A 27,187-nucleotide genomic window follows, 5' to 3' on the forward strand; every position below is an offset into this window, starting at 1 on the left:
TAATGTCCAAACTGCTTGCAGATCCTCTTTGAATTGTTACTGTTTAAAAAAAACAAACATGGAGAACGTGGTGGGAAGATGTGTTCTGATGATCGGGGTTTATTTTGGGCAAAGCAATTTTGGTAAAACAACTAAAGATTCACAGGGAAAGCAAATAGCCCCATAGACAAAACCACAAAGGGTCTAGAGGGGAAAACTGGATATTCAGAGAAATTATTGCAATGATACTGTTATTAAGGTGCCTTATACCAGTATCACTTATTCCCCTTCCCCTTCCTGTACAAAAATAGCTATACCAGCAGAAGCACATTTAGATACTTAGAGAAAGTTTTGTCAATTTCAGCCTCCGCACTCTGCAGGACACCGACACCCACAAAACAAAAAAAGATCCTATGTTCTAAGGACATTTCAAGTGTTTAATTCAATATATAAAGAGGGTGGAATGAAAACTACTATTTCTTTCAAAGGAGGCACAATAATTTCCCTGAATATCCAGTTTTCAGACCACTGAGTGAACAGCTAAATTTAAACTGTTCTTATGCAGACAGCAGGCATCCTGGGGAGGCGTCTCCCTCAGCCAGTCCCCCTGCTCCCTGCTACAAGCTAGAGGAGAGCCACTGCAGCCCCTACTGAGGTGTGGGGGAGGTCGGGGGAATGGGGAGGCTAGCGGCGTCGGGCAGCCTGGCTGGAGGAGGAAAGAGGAGAGAAACCAATGTGACAGTGAGTTTTCCCCTTCCACTGTCTTTTCTTAGCTCTGGGGCTGTGCAGTAAAATGCCTATTGTATTCTGCCCCTGCCTTGGTCTCACCTTCCACACACCCCCATCCCCCAACAACTGTGAATGAAATTAACAAGGATGCCAGAAATAGCCCCGAATCCCAGTCTGAACCAGGGAGGGAGTCGCAAATTTAAACTGTTCTTATGCAGGCAGCAGGCTAGCTGGGGAGGCTTCTCCCTCAGCCAGTCCCCCTGCTCCCTGCTCCAAGCTAGAGGGGAGCCCCTGCTGAGTACAAGGGTTCGGGGAAGCACTGAGCCTAGCCCTGTTGGCAGCCTGGTTGGAGGAGGAGGGAGGAGAGAAACCAATGTGACAGTGAGTTTTCCCCTTCCACTGGCTTTTATTAGCTCTGGATTTAAGCTGTGCAACCAAATGGCTACTGTATTCTGCCCCTGCCTTGGTCTCACAGAACTCCCCCTCCCCCGCTCCCAGCAAGAACCCTGAGTGAAATTAACAAGGAAGCCAGAAATAGCCCCAAATTCCGCGGTTCAGATTGCGGAGTGAACAGCTAAATGTAAACTGTTTTTATGGAGGCAGCAGGCTACCTGGGGAAGCTTCTCCCTGAGCCAGTCCCTCTGCTCCCTGCTACAAGCTAGAGGGGAGCCCCTGCAGCCCCTGCTGAGTGGGAGGGTTGGGGGAACAGGGAGCCTAGCCGCGTCGGGTCGGCAGCCTGGCTGGAGGAGGAGAGGGAGAGAAACAACAAACAAATGTGACAGTGAGTTTTCTCTTTCCAAGCTTTTATTAGCTTTGAGTTTGAACTTTTTGTTCTGCAGCCAAAAGAGGTGAAAGTGAGCCAGTACTGAATACTCCACTTATTTGCCAGTACACTACTGCATCTTTTTTTACTGGTACTCCATACTGGACCTTACCAGCTTACTTTCCCCTCTGGGGGCTCATAAGGTCTAGTGGGGGAGGACAGACTGGGGCAAGGGCTGAATGGGAGTGGAGGCGCAGGGCCACATGGGCAGAGGGGGAGGGGGTGCAGAGCTATAGGGGGAAGGGGGATGGCTGAATGGGAGCACAGAGACACATGGGGACACGAGAAGGGGGTGCAGGGCCACATGGGGATGGGGGAGTGGGTGTCTGAGTGGGAGTGGAGGGACACATGTGGACAGGGGATGCAAGGACACATGGGGGTGTAGGCACACATGGGGACAGGAGCAGATGTGCCTGACTGAATCAGAGAGGCTAGGGGTCAGCCAGGGTCTGCATGGGGGATGCTCCCTAACAATCACTCCCTGCCCCCCAAAAAAACATGTTCCATACTTTTTCCACCCATACCCAACAACACTTCAGTTCATACCCAGGCTCCTTCCCAGCAATTATTTCCCTCTTCCTCAGCTCCTCCATTACACTGGCTCCCCCAAACCTTTGCACTGCTTCTGAGGGGTGTGGGAAATATGGTTCTGTATTGTAGTTTAGATTAATTTTTACTCAGAGTTCTGTATTAATATGCCTAGTAAGGAATCTATTTGTCAAAAAAACATTTCCTGAATCTTTTTTGTTGTTTGTATTGTTACAGATATACTTGCTGACAGGTATTTTGAAATAAACTACCAAAATAATTGAAACTAGTGTGATTATATTGAATTATTTTCACAAATAAAATATGCAGAATTTTTCAGAATTTTAAAATATTGTGTGCAGAATTTTTAACTTTTTGTGCAGATTTTTTATTTTTTTTATGTAGAATTCCCCCGGGAGAAACATTATATAAATGAGTTTTCCCTGCTTTCATTTCCTCCCAACTTTACTCTGTCCCTCAGAGAGCGAGGCTGGGTATGCTGCCCATGGGCTGGAAGCCCTTTCAAACCATCTGCTACTACTTCTCTAGTGATAAAATGACCTGGGCTGACAGTGAGAAGAACTGCACCGAGATGGGCTCCCATCTGGTTGTGATCTATACAGAAGCTGAGTAGATAACTCACCATGGGTCAGATTTCACTGGTAATTCAGTGTCTGGATCTGGAGGACCCATCCACTCTTGATCCTAGGGGTAGGAGGTGAATTCAGCATCCATGTCAATTAAATACTGGACTTCTATAAATCATCTCCCTTCCCAACACCCTCCACCCAACCCACTCATCCTTACTGTTTCACCCTACAAAAGACTCCTGCCTCCTACAGTCTGGTCAGTCATTATATTTGGTTGAGATTTTGTTGTTGTTTAAATACAGGACTTCATTTTCAACTATACCCAGAGAACTAATGCAGCATTTAAAAAGAATTATTACTATGTTAGTCTGACCGATCAGAAGGAGGAAGACCAGTGGTGCTGGGTAGATCTGACTCAATATAACAAGACTTCTGTGTGAATATTGCCTGGATTGGAGACCATATTTCTCCACACAGTGACACAGATTGATACAAGGTGTGTCTGTGTGAAGGAAAGAGAGAGCTAGTGATAACACTTGCCCCCGTTAAAGCTAAAGCTAAATGTTGCTAGTGCAGTAAAGAGCAGTGATCACAGAATCATAAAAGTATAGAACTGGAAGGGAACTTGGGAAGTCAGCAAATCCAGCCCCCTAGTCTGAATCAGGACCAAATAAATTTAGACCAGGTAGGCCAAGAGGGAGGGAGTGCAGAGTTACAGGGGGAAGGGGGACGACTGTTTGTCCAACCTGTTTTTGAAAACCTTCAGTGATAGGGATTCCACAATCTCCATTGGAAGCCTGTTCCATAGCACAACTACCCTTATACTTAGAAAGTTTTCCTAATATCTAACCTAAATCTCCCTTGTTGCAGATTAAGCCCATTACTTCTTGTCCTGTCCTCAGTGGACATGGAGAACAATTGATCTCTGTCCTCTTTATAACAGCCCTTAACATATATGAAGACTGTTAATAGGTCCCCTCTGAGAGAGAAAATTCTTGATCTAAGAACGAAGGGAGAGCCCAGCTGCAATATTGTGCATCTTATTTTACTGTAAAAAGAAAAGGAGTACTTGTGGCACCTTAGAGACTAACCAATTTATTTGAGCATGAGCTTTCGTGAGCTACAGCTCACTTCATCAGATGTTTACCGTGGAAACTGCAGCAGACTTTATATACACACAGAAATCATGAAACAATACCTCCTCCCACCCCACTGTCCTGCTGGTAATAGCTTATCTAAAGTGATCAACAGGTGGGCCATTTCCAGCACAAATCCAGGTTTTCTCACCCTCCACCCCCCCCCACAAATTTACTCTCCTGTTGGTGCTAGCCCATCCAAAGTGACAACTCTTTACATAATCAAGTCGGGCTATTTCCTGCATAGATCAAGGTTTTCTCACATCCCCCCCACCCCCATACACACACAAACTCACTCTCCTGCTGGTAATAGCTCATCTAAACTGACCATTCTCCAGGTTTAAATCCAAGTTAAACCAGAACATCTGGGGGGGGGGGTAGGAAAAAACAAGAGGAAACAGGCTACCTTGCATAATGACTTAGCCACTCCCAGTCTCTATTTAAGCCTAAATTAATAGTATCCAATTTGCAAATGAATTCCAATTCAGCAGTTTCTCGCTGGAGTCTGGATTTGAAGTTTTTTTGTTTTAAGATAGCGACCTTCATGTCTGTGATTGCGTGACCAGAGAGATTGAAGTGTTCTCCGACTGGTTTATGAATGTTATAATTCTTGACATCTGATTTGTGTCCATTTATTCTTTTACGTAGAGACTGTCCAGTTTGACCAATGTACATGGCAGAGGGGCATTGCTGGCACATGATGGCATAGATCACATCAAATCCGCACAGACACACCCCTGGAACCCCGACCTGGGATATTCTATCTACTACCCAAGATCCATAAACCTGGAAATCCTGGGCGCCCCATCATCTCAGGCATTGGCACCCTGACAGCAGGATTGTCTGGCTATGTAGACTCCCTCCTCAGGCCCTACGCTACCAGCACTCCCAGCTACCTTCGAGACACCACTGACTTCCTGAGGAAACTTCAATCCATCGGTGATCTTCCTGATAACACCATCCTGGCTACTATGGATGTAGAAGCCCTCTACACCAACATTCCACACAAAGATGGACTACAAGCCGTCAAGAACACTATCCCCGATAATGTCACGGCTAACCTGGTGGCTGAACTTTGTGACTTTGTCCTTACCCATAACTATTTCACATTTGGGGACAATGTATACCTTCAGATCAGCGGCACTGCTATGGGTACCCGCATGGCCCCACAGTATGCCAACATTTTTATGGCTGATTTAGAACAACGCTTCCTCAGCTCTCGTCCCCTAAAGCCCCTACTCTACTTGCGCTATATTGATGACATCTTCATCATCTGGACCCATGGAAAAGAAGCCCTTGAGGAATTCCACCATGATTTCAACAATTTCCATCCCACCACCAACCTCAGCCTGGTCCAGTCCACACAAGAGATCCACTTCCTGGACACTACAGTGCTAATAAACAATGGCCACATAAACACCACCCTATACCGTAAACCTACTGACCGCTATTCCTACCTGCATGCCTCCAGCTTTCACCCTGACCACACCACACGATCCATCGTCTACAGCCAAGCTCTGCGATACAACCGCATTTGCTCCAACCCCTCAGACAGAGACAAACACCTACAAGATCTCTGTCAAGCTTTCTTACAACTACAATACCCACCTGCAGAAGTAAAGAAACAGATTGATAGAGCCAGAAGAGTTCCCAGAAGTTACCTACTACAGGACAGGCCTAACAAAGAAAATAACAGAACGCCACTAGCCGTCACCTTCAGCCCCCAACTAAAACCCCTCCAACGCATTATTAAGGATCTACAACCTATCCTAAAGGATGACCCAACACTCTCACAAGTCTTGGGAGACAGGCCAGTCCTTGCCTACAGACAGCCCCGCAACCTGAAGCAAATACTCACCAACAACCACATACCACACAACAGAACCACTAACCCAGGAACTTATCCTTGCAACAAAGCCCGTTGCCAATTGTGCCCACATATCTATTCAGGGGACACCATCACAGGGCCTAATAACATCAGCCACACTATCAGAGGCTCGTTCACCTGCACATCCACCAATGTGATCTATGCCATCATGTGCCAGCAATGCCCCTCTGCCATGTACATTGGTCAAACTGGACAGTCTCTACGTAAAAGAATAAATGGACACAAATCAGATGTCAAGAATTATAACATTCATAAACCAGTCGGAGAACACTTCAATCTCTCTGGTCACGCAATCACAGACATGAAGGTCGCTATCTTAAAACAAAAAAACTTCAAATCCAGACTCCAGCGAGAAACTGCTGAATTGGAATTCATTTGCAAATTGGATACTATTAATTTAGGCTTAAATAGAGACTGGGAGTGGCTAAGTCATTATGCAAGGTAGCCTGTTTCCTCTTGTTTTTTCCTACCCCCCCCCCCCCAGATGTTCTGGTTTAACTTGGATTTAAACCTGGAGAATGGTCAGTTTAGATGAGCTATTACCAGCAGGAGAGTGAGTTTGTGTGTGTATGGGGGTGGGGGGGATGTGAGAAAACCTTGATCTATGCAGGAAATAGCCCGACTTGATTATGTAAAGAGTTGTCACTTTGGATGGGCTAGCACCAACAGGAGAGTAAATTTGTGGGGGGGGGTGGAGGGTGAGAAAACCTGGATTTGTGCTGGAAATGGCCCACCTGTTGATCACTTTAGATAAGCTATTACCAGCAGGACAGTGGGGTGGGAGGAGGTATTGTTTCATGATTTCTGTGTGTATATAAAGTCTGCTGCAGTTTCCACGGTAAACATCTGATGAAGTGAGCTGTAGCTCACGAAAGCTCATGCTCAAATAAATTGGTTAGTCTCTAAGGTGCCACAAGTACTCCTTTTCTTTTTGCGAATACAGACTAACACGGCTGTTCCTCTGAAACCTGTTATTTTACTGTGTAATTATGAACATGTACTAGTGTTTTAAGATTTGAAGAGTGTAAGTGGTGACTAATAAAAGACATATTTAATGAGACACCAGAGATATCTATCAAACCCCTATCTATGCAGCAATATAAAATAAATACTAGTACTTCTTTTGCCATTCTTAACACGCAATGTTTGATGCTTTCTAAGACTATGGAACACAGACTTTTGCTCTCCCTCATAATGTCTGTTTTCCCCTGTAGAAAATAAGAAATGCCCCCCAAAGAAGCTTTCAGGAGCTCCGTATAGGAAGCGAAAAGCTAAAGGACTGCAGTTAACATTCTAAGGCTGTCACCTACTGTAACACTATTTAACACTGATCCACCCAATGTTGGTGCACAGTTCAATTTCTTGATGTTAGTACATTTCAGTTACTCTTAAAATTAAAAAGTTTCTATAAGCTTAGAGGAAATTATTTGTTTTATTTGCTTACATATGACATGGATAAATATAGATTTATGGATCCTAGCATGCAAATGTATCATCTTATATGACAGGGATAAATCATGCATGCAAATCATGCATCAAAGTCGTGAAACGGGCTACAAATGCAATAAAAAATAAGGTATTCACAAGTTTAACAAATGGAGAGGGGGTGCTGAAGATGCTCCTAGGTTAGGAATCCATTTGGTCTACAGTGGCCCTGGCGCCAGGTGCCCCTGAAAATGACCAAAATCTTATATTGGGGTCTGTACTAGCATCCTGGTGAGTTTTATAAACAAACATATTTTGTTCCATGTTTTGTAGCTCCCCACAGACTGAGGCATCCTGATGGAGCCATTGACCAGCTTGGCCAGTGCCATTGACAGCAGGCTCGCTGAGTACATGCGCACTTCAGGTATGATCCTCACCAGATTGGCCATATGTTACCACTGTATCTTGCCACCCTCTATGCCATGAACCAAAACTCCCCTGCATGTACAGTCACATCACGTGGAGCCCCTGACTTCAGGGATCATTGTGAATGATGAGCTCATTGCACTCCACAGCACATTACTGCATGGGCTGCAGAGGCACCAACCTCCTGAGTTCCCAAGGGGGTGCTTGACTGCCATTCCGCTCCCACCCTACCTCTTCCCACCCCATTCTGCCCCCTCCACTGCCTCTTCCTGCCCCTGCTCCTCCTCTTCTTCCCGCCACCCCATGCCTCCTGCACGTCACTGAACAGCTGATCACGGCGGGCAGAAGGTGCTGGGAGGGAGGGGGAAAAGCTGATCAGCAGGGCCCACTGGCTGCTGGGCGGCGCTGGGGGGAGGGGGAGATGGAGCTGATCCACGGGGCTGCCAGTGGTGCTGAGCACCCACTATTTTTTTCCATATGTGCTCCAACCCCAGAGCACCCACGGAGTTGGCGTCTATGACAGGCCGGATACTGGACTAGAGAGACCAAAGTTCTGATCTGATGTGTTAGGGAAGTGGGATATGGTACTAAACTGAAATAGACTGCTTCAATACAACAGTTCAGACATCTTTCTCTCCCCAGATTGCATTCCTTTGACTCCGCTCATACACTCTTGGTTTCTCCAGCTACCTGGAACTGGGACAATAAGATGTAGCAAAGCTATGCTCAGCTCCCTGAAGAGCCTGAGAACCTGCACCAGTATCTCAAGGAAGAGACCAGATGGGATAGGTCAGACCTACTGAAAAATAGACGTCAGCCACATAGTACATGTGCCACCTCCATGACTCCCATTGCTCTGGGGCCTGGGTTCCAATGCAGACACTCATCCCAACTGGGGTAGACATCACTTTGGGAGGGAATGTTCTTAGGTGGAAGGTGACCAAGTCTGGTCTGACAAGCTAACCAGGTCAGGCCTTGTCGTAACTGGGTGGGAGATATCCCAGTACACCCAAGTGGGGCAGGAAGAGTTGCAGGTGGTTCAGTATGTGGTGCTGTATCTCACCCTGGGGGCAGTTGTATTTTCATGGTGGGCAAAATGATTCCTGTGGAAAACATCAGTAAGGAGCTGGGTGCTATTTCAAAATTAAAGAGACGAAAGATTGTCTAGACTCATTAGACAGTCATGTTCTCCCTGGTTTCCCCTCCCACCACCACAGGGTGAGTCTGGACACGTTGTCTGATAGGCTGGAAATGCTTGCAGTCCAGCTACTACTACTTCCCTAATGATACTAAGACCTGGGATAACAGCAAGAAGAACTGCACAGAGATGGGCTCCCGTCTAGTAGTGATCAATACCAAGATGGAACAGGTAAGCTGCAGCATCGAAGGCATCCCCGGGAATTCAGTGCCCAGTCCCAGAGGGAATCCACCTGCCCCACATATCTGCTCTCTTCAGTGAGAGAGGGGAATTAATTCTTCACATTCCTTCAATATTGGACTTTCTTGACCCTTCTCTCCCCCACAAGGACCCCCACCTCACATACACACTCTACTCAGACTCTTGCCTTCTCAGGTCTCTTCTGTGAATAAATCTGATTGAGATTGGGGGCAGGCAGTTATCCAGGATTTCATTTCACAGTGAGTAAGAAACATCTCACTGGGTACACTGAACAACTACTATATCAGTCTCATGGATCAGGCTGTGGAAGACCAGTGGCACTATGTACACAAGAATCCATGTAATACAACTGTACTGTGAGTACCTCCTAGAAAAGAAACTATTTACCATCCCCCACTTAGCCTCAAGGATGAATTCAGTCTGTGTAATGTATATGTGGGATGGGAAGTAGGGAAAGGATCAGAACAAGGAGTGTGTGACCTCTGCCCCCTACTGGAGCTAATGGGAGGGCACACAATTCCAGTCCTCGTCAGAATTCCAGCAGATTACATTACAATACTTCAGCTGGTCTCCTATAACTTCTACTGGGGAACCAACAGCCATGCTGCTCTGGTTCTCAGCCTGGCCCCACCCTCCTGCCTGGAGCCCTCTCCTGCAGCCCAAGCCCCTCATCCCCGGCCCCACCTCAGAGCCCACACCCCCAGCTGGAGCTCTTACCCCCTCCTGCACCCCAACCCCCTGACCCAGCATGGTGAAAATGAGCAAGTGAGTGAGGGTGTGGGAAAGTGAGTGACGAAGGGGGGAGGAATGGAGTGAGCACGGAGTAGGGCTTCAGGGAAGGGGTGGGGTCTCAGGGAAGGGCAGGGAGTGGGGCAAGTGTGTTTGGTTTTCTGCAGTTAGAAAGTTGGCAACCCTAGATGTGCCTGTTGTCCTCATGAACATCTGTCCAAATTTGACCAAGTTAAAAGCCTTTGAAAAATTGCAGTTCACATATGGTCAGTAGAAATATCCTAGAGTTTAACAGCTAAAATCTCCAGAGATTCCATCCTTTCTGAGCATGCACCATCCCCTCACAGCTCCTGCATGATGGGACTGCACATGTGCCATCCCCATAGAGCAGTGGTTCCCAAACTTTAACAACCTGTGAACCCCTTTCACTAAAATGTCAAGGCTCGTGAACCCCCTCCTAAAAATGAATATTTCCAGGGATTTTCTCCTTTACCTGAGTATAAATTATAAAAGCAGTGATCTTGGAAATATAAAATTTGTTTTTATGACATGCTTATTACACACTATTTATTATTAATTATTATTTACCATTACAGTATTTTTATTACATTAGGAAAATGGCAACACTCTTCCAAGCTCTCACTTTTGTAGCTTGTATCACTTTGAATAAGCCTGTTATAAGACAAGTCTCCTATATTTCATCAGATGTGAACCAGCATGAAGGTATTTAAGAAGCCAACTCAAAGAGTTCCTCCTACACAAGCATTCAGGTCTTGAGCAGTCCAGGCAAACAACACACGTTACAACAAAGCTTAAAACTTGTTCTTCAGAATAATTTTAAAAACAAAACTAGCTGCCTATTTAATTTTAAAAACAGCAAAAAATATCATAGAATCATAGAATATCAGGGTTGGAAGGGACCTCAGGAGGTCATCTAGTCCAACCCCCTGCTCAAAGCAGGACCAATCCCCACCTCCCTTTCCATTTCTTATAAGGAGTCTTGAAATTTAAATCTCCTCAGTGTGATAGATATGCTTGCTTTGATCTGCTTAGCTCTTGGAAGTCTAGGGGCTCCAGGCTGCTGGCTCCAGGCTGCCCGGGGTCCCTAGGGACAGCTCTGCCATTAGGGAATTTTTTTCTGAGAATCCCCTGTAACATGTCACAAACCCCCAAGGGTTCATGAACTCCAGTTTGGGAACCACTGCCAGAGAGCAACTGAGCATGCACCTTCCAGCCCAGGGCTACAGGACATAAATGGATTTTCTTTGTAATGGCTGCTCCCGGTTGGGAAGGGGCCAGGCACCAGAACTAAGAGCTGGGAGCCTGTCTTTCCTGTGCTCTCAACGACCCTCCTGTTGACACTCAGCCAGCAAAGAGGAGGAAGCTGTCTAATTCAAAAGCAGAGGGGATAAGAGTTGGATCTAGCACAGTGAGGGGGAAGGTGGAAGGAGTAGACTGGGAAAAGTGAGTACCGTCCATCCTGTGCACTGAATGAGGTAGAAGTCCTGTGGAAAAAAATTGTATTTGAGAATATAATTTAAAACGGTCTCATAATTCATACACACAAGGGGGCTGAATTAAAATTGCACGGGCAACCTTAATTCTGGCATTTCTTACGTTTTGAGTGCTTTATGTTGCAATCTTAAAAATGTTCTTTTAATGTATTTTTTTGTGTGTAATATAGAAACAGATTAGAGGCCCTGGAGAAACTTCCCATTGCTAAACACCTATTGCAGTTTTGTAATAAAAAGAATAATGTAACCCGTGGGAAACAATGATTTTACTTTATTGCATAACTTTAAATGTTGTAAAGAACAGTATGTAACATAAACAATCAAGTGTAGTTTTGAAAAGAGGAATCTACCTTCATAGTTAAGTACAGAAGTGCAAACATGGTACTAGGTACAAGCAATTACGTACAAAACCAACAACATGGAACCATATAAATGAGTTGCTTTATACTTTTCAATGTTCTCAGGATCAGCAAGCTCTGAGGGAATGCTGATGCCAGTGCAGGATCTCCAGACTTCAATTAATAATATTAAGATTCTATTTATCTTAAACAGTAACAAACAAGCATTTAGAAATGTGACAAACTCTATAGCCCCCTCCTATTGTCAGTTTACCATGAATTACAGCTGCACCAAATGTGGCTACACGGTTAGGATTTACTAAGCACACATCTTTGTGCAGACACTCCCAGGCTGCACATACTCTGGGTTGTGGTCTACAGCATCTCTGCTCAGTGTCACCACTGGCTCCATTTCTAATAGCGTCCAATAGTGTCAAGACTGCCTCTGCCTCCGCTTTTTATAGCTTGCTAAATAATAATGTACCATGTCCCCCAGTCTACCAGGGAAACTATGGACCTGATTTTGTACCTTGTGTAACCACTTAACCCTGTGCTGAGTGTAAAACCCAGCCAAGTCAGAATGGTAACATTTTACACCCACTCTAAACAGATGTACATGATGACACGAGGTACACGGCAGTGGAGAATCAGGCCATATAATCCTTTTTTGTCCATGTGAAGGGCATTAGTAGCAGATCATTACACAGGGATTCCCTGGGTATTGCTGCACAATGTCTTTTACTACAAAGTTATTCAGTGGCACATGGTCTAGCTCTGCCATTGTTGTTACTTTGTTTTCTCAACTTGAGACTGTACAGTGTGCTTTGGAGAGTGCCTGTCAGTAGAGCCCTGCATGGACAAAAATCTATATCCATGGATGCGGATATCCATGGATATAAATTGGTATCCGTGGAACTGCAGGGCTCTTCCAGGAACCGCAGCAGCGAACGGAGCAAAACGTGTGGCCGCCATTCCCAGGAACCAGCGTCCCGCACCGACAGCTCCTCCAGCACGACTGTACTGCCTCCATCCCCACCCACTGGGGCGGGCAGCTGTCCCTGGTCACACTTGTGTGTTCAAGCGGCGCGCATGCCCCCAGACAGGAAACGCAGACAGCTGCATGGAAGGGACAGGGGCAGGGCTGGGGGTGTATCCCTCTACCCATGGCCAGGGACCCCGGTCAATTTGCAGCAGCTGGAACTGTAGCCCCGCCCTCTGCTCCTCCTCTCTCCCCCTCCCCGCTCCTCCTCTTCCCCCTGAGGCCCAAAGTCCAGCCCAGCGGGAAGCCTGTGGAAGAGTGGTGAGCAATTCCCACCACCCCCAGGCACAGCTGGCTGAGCACTGCAAGCCGAAGCCCCACGCTGAGCTGGCCTGGGAGCCCCCCAGGAGCCCTGGGAGCCCCCCAGGCAGACCAAGGATTCCCCCCACCTGGTGCAACATGGCACTTGATTGAAGTCCCCGCTCGCTGCCCCATGCAGCGCTGGACTGAGGGCCACCGTATGGCACTGGACCAAGGCCCCCAAGGGCCTCCTCCCGTGCAGCGTGGAGCTACTATGAGCCTCTTCTCCCTTTCTCCTTCCCCCACACAGCATGGAGCTCACCCAAGCCCCTTTCCCCCCACGCAGAGCCGGCCCTCCTCCCTTCCTCCGCCATGCAGGGTTGGCCTGAGCCCCACTGCTCAGACCCCTCCCAAACCCCATCACTCACTGCCTCGAGCCCCACCTCTCACACACCCACAAGCTCCTGTGTGGCAAAACTGGGCATTTGTACCATTTGCTCTTGCCAGTTGGTGATCAGTTGACAAAAGCAGACGGGAGAAATGCCCCATTTTGCCAAAAATGTCAGGGTGTCTGGGGCCAAAAGGGGATGTATAGTCACTGTAGGCCTGGGGTCTCCAAATTTTTTACAGTTAGGCCCCCCTTACCTGCTCCATGCCCTCCCCCCACACAGCCAGGGCCAGGAGAGGGGCTGGGGCCTGCAGTCGGGGGCTGTGAGTGGGGGTGCAGCTGGGAACAGAGCCACAGCTGGATCTGGGGGCAGGGCTGGGGTGGGGCCTGAGCGGAGGCCCTGGGGCATGTTCCACAGTTTGGGGACCACTGTTCTAGGCTGTGGTAAGAGCTGCCCAGGGAGCCCATGCAGCTGTGGGGAGCCCCGGACCCTGCACTTGCCTTGGGCAGGAGGCCAGGGGGCCTGAGAGCAGCCCCCAGCCCATGTCCCTGTCCCCCAGGGTGTACCACCCAGGGCAGGTGGAGGGTCCAGGGCTCCCCACAGTGACCCTCCTGCTGTGGATTCTCCCTGGGGAGCTCTTACCATGGCCCGGCTTCTGGCCAGGCCAGGGAGCGGGGCCTTTGGGGGGGGGGGGATGAAGGGGAGGAGCAGGGGGCGTGGCCCCATGGCAGGGGTGTGTGTGGGAAGCCCAAACATTCTTTGTGCCCAGGGCCCTAATATATCTTAATCCACCACTGCTGCTCATTAGCATTGCTGAATGCATATTTGTTACTATCAGGAAGACTGGGTGTGGGAGGGGGAAGACCATGTATTTAGAGTCTGGATCGCATGCAGTGGCCACAATAGCCCCTCATATTCTGCTGAGTACCTGAGGACTTTCTGGCCTCTTCTTGGAAGGCATGTCTTGTATAGAATTAGATACCTGACAACGGCCCCAGTTTATGGACTTCACACAATCCCATTACCTCACTAGTGGCCTGTACTTCATGTGAACACTGCAGTGTTTCAGGGTATGTCTACACTACAAAATTAGGTAGAATTTATAGAAGTAGTTTTTTTAGAAATCGTTTTTATATAGTCGATTGTGTGTCCCCCCACACAAAATGCTCTAAGTGCATTAAGTGCATTAACTCGGCGGAGTGCTTCCACAGTACCGAGGCTAGCGTCGACTTCCAGAGTGTTGCACTGTGGGTAGCTATCCCACAGTTCCCGCAGTCTCCGCTGCCCATTGGAATTCTGGGTTGAGATCCCAATGCCTGATGGGGCAAAAAACATTGTCGCGGGTGGTTCTGGGTACATATCGTCAGGCCCCCATTCCCTCCCTCCCTCCCTCTGTGAAAGCAACGGCAGACAATCGTTTTGCGCCTTTTTTCCTGAGTTACCTGTGCAGACGCCATACCACGGCAAGCATGGAGCCCGCTCAGCTCACTGTCACCGTATGTCTCCTGGGTGCTGGCAGAAGTGGTACTGCATTGCTACACAGCAGCAGCAACCCATTGCCTTGTGGCAGGAGACGGTACTATAGGCCTGAAAGCCATCCTCATCATGTCTGAGGTGCTCCTGGCCGCCACAGTAAGGTTGGTCAGGAGCGCCTGGGCAGATATGGGTGCAGGGACTAAATTAGGAATGACTTGACCAGGTCATTCTCTTTAATCCTGCAGGCAGTCCTATTGTACCATCTTATGGTGAGCAGGCAGGAGATGTGGATGGCTAGCAGTCCTATTGCACCGTCTTCTGCCGGGCAGCCAGGAGATGTGCATGGCTTGCAGCCCTACTGCACCGTCTGCTGCCAGCCAAAGATGTAAAAGATAGATGGAGTGGATCAAAACAAGAAATAGACCAGATTTGTTTTGTATACATTTGCTCCTCCCTCCCTCCATGAAATACAAGGGGGAGGGATAGCTTAGTGGGTGTGAGCATTGGCCTGCTAAGCCCAGGGTTTTGAGTTCAATCCTTGAGGGGGCCATTCTGTGTGACAGTTGTTTTTGTTTCTCCTTGATGTAAAGTCACCCCCTTTGTTGATTTTAATTCCCTGTAAGCCAAACCTGTAAGCCATGTCGTCAGTCGCCCCGCCCTCCATCAGAGCAATGGCAGACAATCGTTACATGCCTTTTTTCTGTGCAGACGCCATACCATGGCAAGCATGGAGCCCACTCAGATCACTTTGGCAATTAGGAGCACATTAAACACCACACGCATTATCCAGCAGTATATGCAGAACCAGAACCTGGCAAAGCGAAACCGGATGAGTAGGTGACATCAGCGCGGTGACAAGAGTGATGAGGACATGGACACAGACTTCTCTCAAAGCACGGGCCCTGGCAATGTGGGCATCATGGTGCTAATGGGGCAGGTTCATGCCATGGAACGTAGATTCTGGGCCCGGGAAACAAGCACAGACTGGTGGGACCGCACAGTGTTGCGGGTCTGGGACGATTCCCAGTGGCTGCGAAACTTTCACATGCATAAGGGCACTTTCATGGAACTTTGTGACTTGCTTTCCCCTGCCCTGAAGTGCATGAATACTGAGATGAGAGCAGCCCCCACAGTTGAGAAACGAGTGGCAATACCTCTGTGGAAGTTTACAATGCCAGACAGCTACTGATCAGTTGGGAATCAATTTGGAGTGGGCAAATCTACTGTTGGGGCTGCTGTGATGCAAGTAGCCAACGCAATCAAAGATCTGCTGATATCAAGGGTAGTGACCTGGGAAATGTTCAGGTCATAGTGGATGGCTTTGTTGCAATGGGATTCCCTAACTGTGGTGGGGCCATAGATGGAACCCATATCCCTATCTTGGCACCGGAGCACAAAGCCGGCGAGTACATAAACTGCAAAGGGTACTTTTCAATAGTGCTGCAAGCACTGGTGGATCACAAGGGATGTTTCACCAACATCAACGTGGGATGGCCAGGAAAGGTACATGATGCTCGCATCTTCAGGAACTCTGTTCTGGTCTGTTTCAAAAGCTGCAGGAAGGGACTTTATTCCCAGACCAGAAAATAACCATTGGGGATGTTGAAATGCCTATAGTTTTCATTAGGGACCCAGTCTACCCCTTAATGCCATGGCTCATGAAGCCGTACACAGGCACCCTGGACAGTAGTCAGGAGCTGTTCAACTACAGGCTGAGCAAGTGCAGAATGGTGGTAGAATGTGCATTTGGAGGTTTAAAAGCACGCTGGCGCAGTTTACTGACTCGCTTAGACCTCTGCGAAACCAACATTCCCATTGTTATTACTGCTTGCTGTGCGCTCCACAATATCTGTGAGAGTAAGGGGGAGACATTTATGGCGTGGTGGGAGGTTGAGGCAAATTGCCTGGCCTCTGGTTACATGCAGCCAGACACCAGGGCAGTTAGAAGAGCACAGGAGGGCGCGGTGCACATCAGAGAAGCTTTGAAAACCAGTTTCATGACTGGCCAGGCTACGGTGTGAAAGTTCTGTTTGTTTCTCCTTGATGAAACCCCCCGCCCCTTGGTTCACTCTACTTCCCTGTAAGCTAATCACCCTCCCCTCCCCCCTTCGATCACCGCTTGCAGAGGCAATAAAGTCATTGTTGCTTCACACTCATGCATTCTTTATTAATTCATCACACAAATAGGGGGATAACTGCCAAGGTAGCCCGGGAGAGGTGATGGATGAGGGAAGCACCGGGAGGGGTGGTGGAGGAGGGAAGGACAAGGCCACACTGCACTTTAAAAGTTTAAAACTTATTGAATGCCAGCCTTCTGTTGCTTGGGCAATCCTCTGGGGGTGGAGTGACTAGGTGGCTGGAGGCCCCCCCACCGCGTTCTTGGGAATCTGGGTGAGAAGGCTATGGAACTTGGCTCTTGGTTACACAGGGGCTGTAGCGGCGGTCTGTGCTCCCGCTGCCTTTCCTGCAGCTCAACCATACACTGGAGTATTAGTATTAGTATTAGTATTAGTTTCATCCTCCAGCAGCCTCAGCATTGAATCCTGCCTCCTCTCATCATGCTGCCGCCACTTTTCAGCTTCAGCCCTCTCTTCAATCTGCCACTTACTCTCCTCAGCCTGCCACCTCTTCTCCCGGTCATTTTGTGCTTTCCTGCACTCTGACATTGTCTTCCTCCATGCATTCGTCTGTGCTCTGTCAGAGTGGGAGGACAGCATGAGCTCAGAGAACATTTCATCACGAGTGCGTTTTTTTCGCCTACTAATCTTCACTAGCCTCTGGGAAGGAGAAGATCCTGTGATCCTTGAAACACATGCAGCTGGTGGAGAGAAACAAAGTGGTATTTAAAAAGACACATTTTATAGAACAATGGGTACACTCTTTCATGGTAAACCTTGCTGTTAACATTACATACATAGCACATGTGCTTTCGTTCCAAGGTCGCATTTTGCCTCCCCCAACCACGTGGCTAGCCCATCACCCCTCCCCGTGGGTAACAGCAGGGAACATTTCTGTTCAGCCACAGGCAAACAGCCCAGCAGGAACGGGCACCTCTGAATGTCCCCTTAAGAAAAGCACCCTATTTCAACCAGGTGACCATGAATGATATCACTCTCCTGAGGATAACACAGAGAGATAAAGAACGGATGTTGTTTGAATGCCAGCAAACATACACTGCAATGGTTTGTTCTACAATGATTCCCAAGTACATGCTACTGGCCTGGTGTGGTAAAGTGTCCTACCATGGTGGACAGAATAAGGCTGCCCTCCCCAGAAACCTTTTGCAAAGGCTTTGGGAGTACATCCAGGAGAGCCGCGAATGCCAGGGCAAATTAATCATTAAACATGCTTGCTTTTAAACCATGTATAGTATTTTAAAAGGTACACTCACCAGAGGTCCCTTCTCCGTCTGGCAGGTCCGGGAGGCAGCCTTGGGTGGGTTCGGGGGGTACTGGCTCCAGGTCCAGGGTGAGAAACAGTTCTTGGCTGTCGGGAAAACCGATTTCTCCGCTTGCTTGCTGTGAGCTATCATCTTCCTCGTCCCCAAAACCCGATTCCGTGTTGCCTCCATCTCCACTGAAGGAGTCAGACAACACGGCTGGGGTAGTGGCGGCTGAACACCCTAAAATGGCATGCAGCTCATCATAGAAGCGGCATGTTTTGGGCTCTGACCCGGAGCGGCCATTTGCCTCTCTGGTTTTCTGGTAGGCTTGCCTCAGCTCCTTAAGTTTCACGCGGCATTGCTTCGAGTCCCTGTTAAGTCCTCTGTCCTTCATGCCCTGGGAGATTTTGACAAATGTTTTGGCATTTCAAAAACTGGAACGGAGTTCTGATAGCACGGATTCCTCTCCCCATACAGCAATCAGATCCCGTACCTCCCATTCGGTCCATCCTGGAGCTCTTTTGCGATTCTGGGACTCCATCATGGTCACCTCTGCTGATTAACTCTGCATGGTCACCTCTGCTGATGAGCTCTGCACTCACCTGCAGCTTGCTACGCTGGCCAAACGGAAATTGAAATTCAAAAGTTCGCGGGCCTTTTCTTGTCTACCTGGCCAGTGCATCTGAGTTGAGAGTGCTGTCCAGAGCGGTCACAATGGAGCACTCTGGGATAGCTCCCAGAGGCCAATACCATCTAATTGCATCCACAATACCCCAAATTCGACCCAGCAAGGCCAATTTCAGCACTAATCTCCTTGTCGGGGGTGGAGTATGAAAATCAATTTTAAGAGCCCTTTAAATCGAAAAAAAGGCCTTCATCATGTGGACGGGTGCAGGGTTAAATCGATTTAACGCTGCTAAATTTGACCTCAACTCCTAGCATAGACCAGGGCATAGTCTTCTCCCCAAAGGATCCAGGCACCAGATACTGTGTTCTCTCAATCCAGGCTGTGGCCGTCTTGGTGTGTCAATGTCCACTCCATAGCATGTGAGAAAGCTACAGTAAGACACTGCTTTGTAGTAGTTCTACACATGTGGAGCCAATATACCCTGCCTGCATGTATCTATCAACATCTGCCCTAGAAGGTATATTATATATTACATGAGAGCTGCGTCAAGGATAAAGTTAGTCTCTGGAAACAGCCCTGAGCAACATTACCTTCCCACTTGCTTCTGTGTGTCTCTGACCCTCCCTGTCATTTTCTTCCACCTAGCCCTCTCTGCAGATCCCAACTGTATAACAAAGGGTACCCCAGCAGCAGAATGAAACTGGCATGATCCTGATCGGTTTCACTCTGCAGTGCATGCAGCAAAAGCAACAGAACAGATCAGATCCTTCTCTGCAAGATTATCCAGCTGATAAAGCTCTTAAAGGTGGAGGAAGATATCCCTAATCCCTCCCTGAATTGAACCTCCTGGAGTAGGCCACTATCCAGGAGGGAGACAGCCAGCAATGCTTTCTGTGTGGAGTGTATTTTCTGGTGCTGGTAGGTCCGTGAAGCTGTCCCCATAGCTCTTAGGGCAGGAATTCTCAAACTGGGGGTCATGACCACTCAGGGGGTGGCAAGATTATTACATGGGGGGTCGTGAGCTGTCAGCCTCCACCCCCAAACCCCGCTTCACCTCCAGCATTTATAATAGCATTAAATATTTAAAACATGTTTTTAATTTATAAGGGGGGGGGTCGCACTTAGACACTTGCTGAAAGGGGTCACCAATACAAAAGTTTGAGAACCACCGTCCTAGGGTGTCTGTCCAGAGTGGATTCTCTGGTGTATAGTAAGGTTAGTGAGCTGACTGAAGCCCCTCCCACAGTTAGTGCACCGATGAGGTTTCTTTATCATGTGGATTGTCAGATGCTGATTCAGGTTGGAGCTCCGGCAGAAGCTTTTCCCGCACTCAGTGCATCTGTAGGGCTTCTCCCCCGTGTGGATCCTCTGGTGCTGGATGAGTGTGGAGCTCTGGCAAAAACGTTTCCCGCACTCGGTGCAATGGTAAGGTCGCTCCCCGGTGTGTGTCCTCTGGTGCTCAGTGAGTGAGGAGCTCTGGCTGAAGCATTTCCCACAGGTGGGGCACTGGTAGGGCCTCTCCCCGGTGTGGATCCTCTGGTGTTTGATCAGGTCCGAGCTCTGCAAGAAGCAGCTCCTGCATTCAGAGCACTGATAGGGTTTCTCCCCCGTGTGGCTCCTCTGGTGCTGCACCAGGGCGGAACTGCTCCGGAAGCTCTTCAGGCAGTCAACACATTGATAGGGTCTGTCCCCCATGTGCGTGGTCTGGTGTTGGCTCAGGTTGGAGCTCCGCCCAAAGCTCTTCCCGCACACAGCACACCGGTAAGGTGTCTCTCCTGTGTGCACTCGCTGGTGGGTGATCAGGTCTGAGCTCTGGCGGAAGCTCTTCCCGCACTCAGTGCATTTATAGGGCTTCTCCTGCAGGTGAGTTTGCTGATGTCTTGTAAGTGTCGAGCGCAGGCTGAAGGTTTTCCCACATTCGGGGCACTTGTAAGGTCTCTGGCCTGTGTGGGTCCTCTGGTGCTGAATGAGGTTTGATCTCCGACTAAAGCTCTTCCCACAGTCGGGACATTTATGAGGTTTCTCTCCAGTGTGAGGCCTCTGCTGGGCAATGATGTCTTTGAATTTCCTGAAACCTCTCTCTCGGGGAGGAGATTCACCCCATTTCTTTCCTGGAAGGTTTCTCTCCTGATTTTCTGTCCCCCACTCATCCTCATAGTCATCTTCCCAGTCAGGGCTCTGGGAATCTTTCCCTTTGGATTTTTCTGACAATGCTACACTTGGTTCCTCTATTTGAAGACCATCCTGCTGTGGATTCTCCTCCTCGTTTTCACTCATGATCCCATCACCTGCTGGAATAAAGAGAGAATCGAGACATGATTCATCCCTGTGTCTGAGGGAAAGGGTGCCTCAGCCAAGGGAATCGCAAAGAGTTTGTCACAAATCTGAAATCTTTACAGCCTGATCCTAAGCCCATCAAAATCAAAAGCAGTCTTTCCAATCACATCAATGGGTGCTGAATTAGACCCTTTGATAAGATCATAAAACAGGAGAAAAAAAATCACTTGAGCTTTTTATCACAACCTGGACCAATCCCTCTCTCTGGACTGACACCAGTCTGTTATGAACGGACCCAACCGCTGGATCCCACATGCTTCTAAACCCCCGGGTCTGGGTAGTGACTAATTACCAGTCCCAGCTGCCGTGTCTGCCATCCTTCCAAGGGATATGGGGCTCTACAGGCAGCTGTCTTAAACCCCAAACCAGGCCAAGCCCTTAGCTGCTTCTAGTGTGTCTGCACTGGAATGGGAGAGCTATAGCACTGCAGCTTTGCCACTGTACTGCCATAGTGTAGTTGCTTCCTACATTGACTGTAAGACTTTTCCTGTCAGTGTAGGTAATCCACCTCTCCAAAAGGCAGTGGCTAGGGTGACGAATAAGTCTTCTGTCTAGCTGCTTCTACAGTGGGGTTAAGTTGACCTAGCTATGTTGCACAGGGCACAACATGTTTCACAGCCCTGAGTGATGTTGCTTTGTCAACCTAATTTTTAGGTGTCGCCCAAGCCTGACATGTGCCCTCAGAGCCTTATCTGGGTGTGGGCACTGAGCTGCTCCGTTAACCCCCTTACAGGTTTAGCCAAGGCACTTCTTAACCACAGCCACTTTTACTCTTAAGAGAGCACTGGAGAGTTATAGATCTTTGCAAAATAACAAACAGTCCTGCAATGCTTCCACCTCACTCTCTTACTCTCTCACCCCACAAGTCCAGGGTCTGGTCAGTGTTTCAGGCTAGGCAGACCCTCCTGCCTTGTCCTCACTCTCTAGCCAAGAGGCTTCTGACATGTGGTGGTGGTTGGTCCGCTTGCTCAGAGAAGCCCTCCCCTCTTAAATACAGCCTCTGACTCTTTTTGCCCATGTGCTCCAACTGGGAAATTCCAGCCTCTTGCCCCAAGTCAGGCTGCTGTGGAGAATCCACTATCCCCTCACAGTGGGCCAGTAGTTGAGAGACAACTAAAGTCGATGGCCCATGATTGCTCTATGGTGGCTTCTCAGCCATAGATTATGTCTACATTACACAGCCTACGCCAGCCCCTAGTGTAGATGCAGCATATGGTGACAGAAGGAGATTTTCTGCCAGTGTAGGAACACCATCTCCCTGAACGATGTTAGCTATAGTGACAGAAGCCCTCTTCTGATAACACAGCTTTGTTTATACTGGCAGTTTTGTCAGCCTAGCTACGTCAGCTAGGGTGTGTGGTATTTTCACACCGCTGACTGACAGCTTTGCTAGCATAAGTTTTAAGTGTAGACAAAGCCACTGTCATTGAAGTAGGTGTCAAACCCTAATACAAAATGGATGTTCTAATTCAAATTGGAGGTTCTACGATTACGTGAAGGTCATAATGGAGGTTACAATCCAAGATAGATGTTGAAACACAAAATGGAGCTCACAATTGGGTACAGACATATCCCACTCTGTCACACCTTTCCTCAGAACATTCCCAGAAGCTGGCCCCGCACTATGGAACTCACTGCCATAGAAGAAAGTAATGACTATGGCCCTTATCACCTTCAGAACTCAATACAACACTTGCAAACAGGAAAGTTTCTGCTACAGTACACTGGTTAGGCGAGGGAATGCTAGCAGACTGTCAGGACTGATGTTAAACCATAATTGGCATCTGCTTTCCAGTTGCTCTAACACAGTGGCTCTCAACCTTTCCAGACTTTCAGGAGTCTGATTTGTTTTCTGTATCCCTATGTTTCACCTCACTTAAAAACTGCTTGCTTACAAAATCAGACCTAAACATACAAAAGTGTCACAGCACACAATTACTGAAAAATTGCTTCCTTTCTCATTTTTACCACATAATTATAAAATAAATTGGAATGTAAATATTGTACTTACTTTTCAGTGTATAGTGTATAGAGCAGTATAAACAAGTCATTGTCTGTATGAAATGTTAGTTTGTATTGAGTTTGCTAGTGCTTTTTATGTAGCCTGTTAATATCCAGATGAGTTGATGTACACCCTGGAAGACCTCTGCGTACCCCCAGGGGTATGCATGCCCCTGGTTGAGAGCCTCTGCTTTAACTGCTGGCTATAATACTTGAGATTAGGACTGATAGAAAAACAAAAATTCCACCCCGCAGGAAATCAAGATCTTTTGATATTTGTTTGATATTTGTCCCAAACTGGAACAAAAACCAGATATATTGAAATTTTTTGCAGAACAAAAAGTTCCAAAAAATTTCAGTTCCAAAATGTCTAAACATTTCTTTTTTATATTTTTCACTGAAACATTTTGACAGTTCTGAATCAACATGTTTTGGTTTGGTTTGTTGAACCAAATGGAAATGTTTCCTTTCAGCTCTCTTCCACATTGAACTGTGTCTGCTTGAGCTGCTGTGGTACTTCAGATGCGTTGTTCACCCCCATGTAGCAGAACCCATTCTCCTCTATGGGACAGGATTTCTGGCTGGCCTACACGTTTCATGACTGCAATGCATCATGAAAATTGACGTGCAGTCATGATGCACTCCAGTGGTTCTACCAGAGGGGAGACTGTGGTGCATCAAGGGAGATGCAGACCAGCCAGGACTCGCTGGAAAAGCAGGCTTGAAAACTGAGCAAGGACATTGGCTGATATTGTTTGTTCCTACTACGTGCAGGGAAACAGGACTTTGTGCGCATTCTTTGTAACTAAACAGGAGTGTACCAGAGACTATAGCTGATTCATATAATCTATTTCTCCTCCTAACAGAAACAACCCTTCAAAGCCCCAAATATTGGCTATGCTCTTGGGACAAAGTAGCAATAATAAAATATTCCCTGAGGGAAATCCCAATGAACCTCCCCGTTGGCTCTTGAGTGACTTCATTCCATGCTCCCTTTTAAACTAAACTAGGTGGATCCTTTTATGTGCTACCCCTGAAAGGGCTGGTGCAGCAGGGACCCTGCTGGGCTGCAGTTGCACCGACCCCCAGATGCTGGTTTTGTCCCCTGATGTTTGCTATCTGATCTCTTTCCAGGCACACAGTTCATGCTTCAACTCCCTTGCGCTCCCACAGGCAGCAATTCCTGGTTTCTGCGCTGTTTTCTTGCCCCCTCCCCAGAAGCTATTTCTCTGCTGTGATCCTGCCCCAGTACAGACGCCCCTGCCCCGACTTACCGCTCCCAGCTGCTCCCGGGGGATTCATGCTCTTTGCATGGCAGTGGAGGGGTGTTGTTTACACTGGAGATGCAGATCCTGTCGCTTCGGACACATGGCGCTGGGAGGGATATTTGGCTGGGAACAGGAAAGTCCCATCTTTATTAAGTACTCCTCCCTCTCTGACTGTGCTGATCCTCTCTAGGGCAGGGTGGGTTAAGAAGCTCTGTGGTTTTAACCTCCAACTCCCCGGACTTTAGATAATGATCTTCTCTCATCTTACCCGTTTTCTCCAAAACATTCTCAGATCTCTGCACTCTTGGTATGCATCACCCACAGGGCTTCTCAGGGAATTCCTTCCCTTCCCCTGTTTCCTTTATTACACTGGAGCTGCCTAGACGATAATGGTTTTATTATGTGATCTCTCCAAACAGCCCCGCTGAGCTCCTGAGGAAGTAAACTCAATCTTTACAAATATAGCCCTTCCACTAGAACCATGCCCAAATACCTCCACTAGCTTCCCAGTCATTTCAGAACCAAGTACAGGAAGCTGCAGGCAGGGGGGGCTTTTACATATGTTTGTACTTTGCAATGTTCTTTGTTTTGTTTTGGGGGGTTTTTTGACTGTTTAAAATTTTTTTTAAATGAAAACAGAGAATTTGTAGTTAGTGAAATAAAACAATTTCCTACTAGTATATTCATTTAATTTTAACAAAATCACAATTACAAACAATTTGGGTTCAACTATACACTGTAATGAAAAGTGTCTTCCGGTGCGCCCCGTGTCTCGTAAATTAAAAGAATTTATATGAACTGAATTTTTTTGGTTTTTATACTTGCGTAGTCTTTTGATAATTCAGTGAAATCTAAATTTTTTGCAATGCTACTTTCAACTGAAATTAATGCAAGTCCTGACAAACAATTTTGAGACATGGTGGACCTTAAATAATTTTTTAGTAATTTCAGTTTTGAGAAACTGTGCTCACCAGAAGCCACTGATACTGGTAATGTTAAAAGAATGCGTAATGCCATAGCAGTGTTTGGAGTGAGGTGCTCAGGGCTGTACATCCCACCCGTGGGCCCCCAGCCCGATCTCAGACCCGGCCCCACCCCCGCAGAGGGGACAGTAACTGACAGAGCGGCTGGGGGGCAGATCAGCCACGGAGGGGGGGGGCGGACCAGGGGTGCTTTTAAACCTTGCTCAGGTGGTCCTAACAGACTTGTTCCTTCTCCGTCCTGACTCTGCAATGGCTTAGAAATAGATCTGCTTAGCCTGTCTAGCACACACACTACACTGGTTTTCTACTCTCTTCCTGTCCTAAGTTCTTGATGACTCCCCTCCAAGGAACTCTGGAAGCAGTGAGCAAACTGTGAGCTTCAAATGCACACCACAGTCTGAATACAGTAGGTCTATTCCATCTCTTACTTCTGCAATAGCCAACCACACTTGGAGAAGCAAGTTAGCTGGATGTTTCTGCTCAAATAATCAGCAAGAACAAATGTAATGTTAACATTTAAATTATCATTAAGTTCCCTAGTTCATTTCCTCTTTGCATGAATAGAGCAATTCATCAGTCTCTTAGAGCTATTGTTTAGCTCGTCTCTCTGCAACCTGATGTCTACACTTAAAATGCTACAATGGCACAGCTACAGCACTGCAGCTGCATCACTGTAGCACTTCAGTGTAGACACTACCTACATCCACGGCAGGGGTTCTCCCATCACTGTAGTTAATCCACCCACCTGAGGTGGTATCAACCAAAAAATTCTTCCATCGACCTAACGCTTTCTACCCCAATGACTAGGTTGGCATAGCTACATCTCAGGGGTGTGGATTTTTTACTTATCACATTATCACTTATTACTTGATGATTACCTGTTCTATTCATTCCCTCTAGGCAGACAGGATAGTGAGCTAGATGGACCTTTGGTCTGACCCAGTATGGCTGTTCTCATGTTCTTATGCCAATGTTAGTTTTCATTGTAGACCAGCCCAAAGGCACCACAGCAACAATTCACATTTTGAAGATTTTCTCTGCAAGGGCTAGAAGCATAAACATTTTGGTTTAATTGAAAAAGATTACATTCTGCAGATACAACAGCGCTTCCAAGTGTGTGGCCTGGTCTACACTACAAAATGAGGTTGGCATAACTCCACTGCTGAAGCGGGTACTTATGCTAAACTAAGTCCCTGTATAGACAGCACTAGGTCAATGAAAAAATTCTTCCACCAACCTAGCTACTGTATTTTGGGGAGATAAATTACTTATGCCCACTGGAGAACCTCTCATGTTGGCACAGGTAGTGTCTACACTGAAGCAGTACAGCAGCACAGCTACGGTGGTGTCACTGTCATGTTTTAAGTGTAGACAAGCCCTGTCACTAACATCACCCTGACAAACCTCACAGCTCTAGAATGGACTGAACTAAATAAATACACATTATTCTTCATGTTCTTTGTCACTGCTGAGGATCTTTTGGACTGGAAACTCCCTGCAATAGGAACCGTCTTCATCCCCCAGCACAACTGCAGCTCTAATCCTGACTGAGGCCTTTGGGCTGTGCCATACTATAAATGAATAATACCAATATTACTCAGCAGAACAGACCACAGATGAGTATTCCTGCCTATAGCAGGCCATGAAGAAGCCTAAGATTTAGACATAAAAGTAGCAAAAAGCTAACACCCAGGTAAACAGCTCTTTAGACTTTTCAGGCGTGCCATGCCCCCTTGGGGGGGTCTCTCAAGTGAACAGTCACCATCAATGTCACCTGGGCTCTGGGCACCTGTTTCTAGAGAGTTCAAGGCTGTTTCCAGAGCCCCGCTGCTAACCCCTTTATCCTCCAGTGTGACAAAGCCGGGGTGGGAACTCACGGCGTGGCGCCTGCCAGGGTGCAGAGAGCGGCCCCTTGAGGCGGGGGCGGGGAGGCGAGAGCG

The 27,187-nt window shown here is 47.7% G+C and overlaps 1 protein-coding gene across 3 annotated transcripts; it reads right to left on the reverse strand.

The window, feature by feature from the left end:
• Positions 1–16,806: 16,806 nt before the first annotated feature.
• Positions 16,807–26,776, reverse strand: LOC140899083 (uncharacterized). 3 transcript variants are annotated; one of them, XM_073313888.1, is made up of 4 exons: positions 26,126–26,776; positions 24,271–24,387; positions 18,040–20,949; positions 16,807–17,466 (listed from the first exon to the last, which is right to left on the reverse strand). In XM_073313888.1, exons 2-3 carry the CDS (start codon positions 24,296–24,298, stop codon positions 19,832–19,834), a joined length of 1,146 nt encoding a protein of 381 aa, XP_073169989.1. In that variant the 5' UTR covers positions 24,299–24,387; positions 26,126–26,776; the 3' UTR covers positions 16,807–17,466; positions 18,040–19,831. The 3 variants fall into 3 exon arrangements, with proteins under 3 accessions (XP_073169989.1, XP_073170000.1, XP_073169978.1); XM_073313899.1 differs by lacking the exon at positions 26,126–26,776 and having other exon boundaries at positions 18,040–20,946; positions 24,271–24,857; XM_073313877.1 differs by lacking the exon at positions 26,126–26,776 and having other exon boundaries at positions 24,271–24,856.
• Positions 26,777–27,187: the final 411 nt, after the last annotated feature.

The sequence above is a fragment of the Lepidochelys kempii genome, chromosome 1, assembly GCF_965140265.1.
Source record: "Lepidochelys kempii isolate rLepKem1 chromosome 1, rLepKem1.hap2, whole genome shotgun sequence".
NCBI lineage: Eukaryota > Metazoa > Chordata > Testudines > Cheloniidae > Lepidochelys > Lepidochelys kempii.

Excerpts from the sequence above, each read along its gene's own strand:
- LOC140899083 (XM_073313888.1), bottom strand. The coding sequence starts at position 24,298 with ATGAATCCCCCGGGAGCAGCTGGGAGCG. Across the intron at positions 20,950-24,270 it reads CCCGGGAGCAGCTGGGAGCG|CAGGTGATGGGATCATGAGT; the intron begins GTAAGTCGGGGC and ends TCTTTATTCCAG.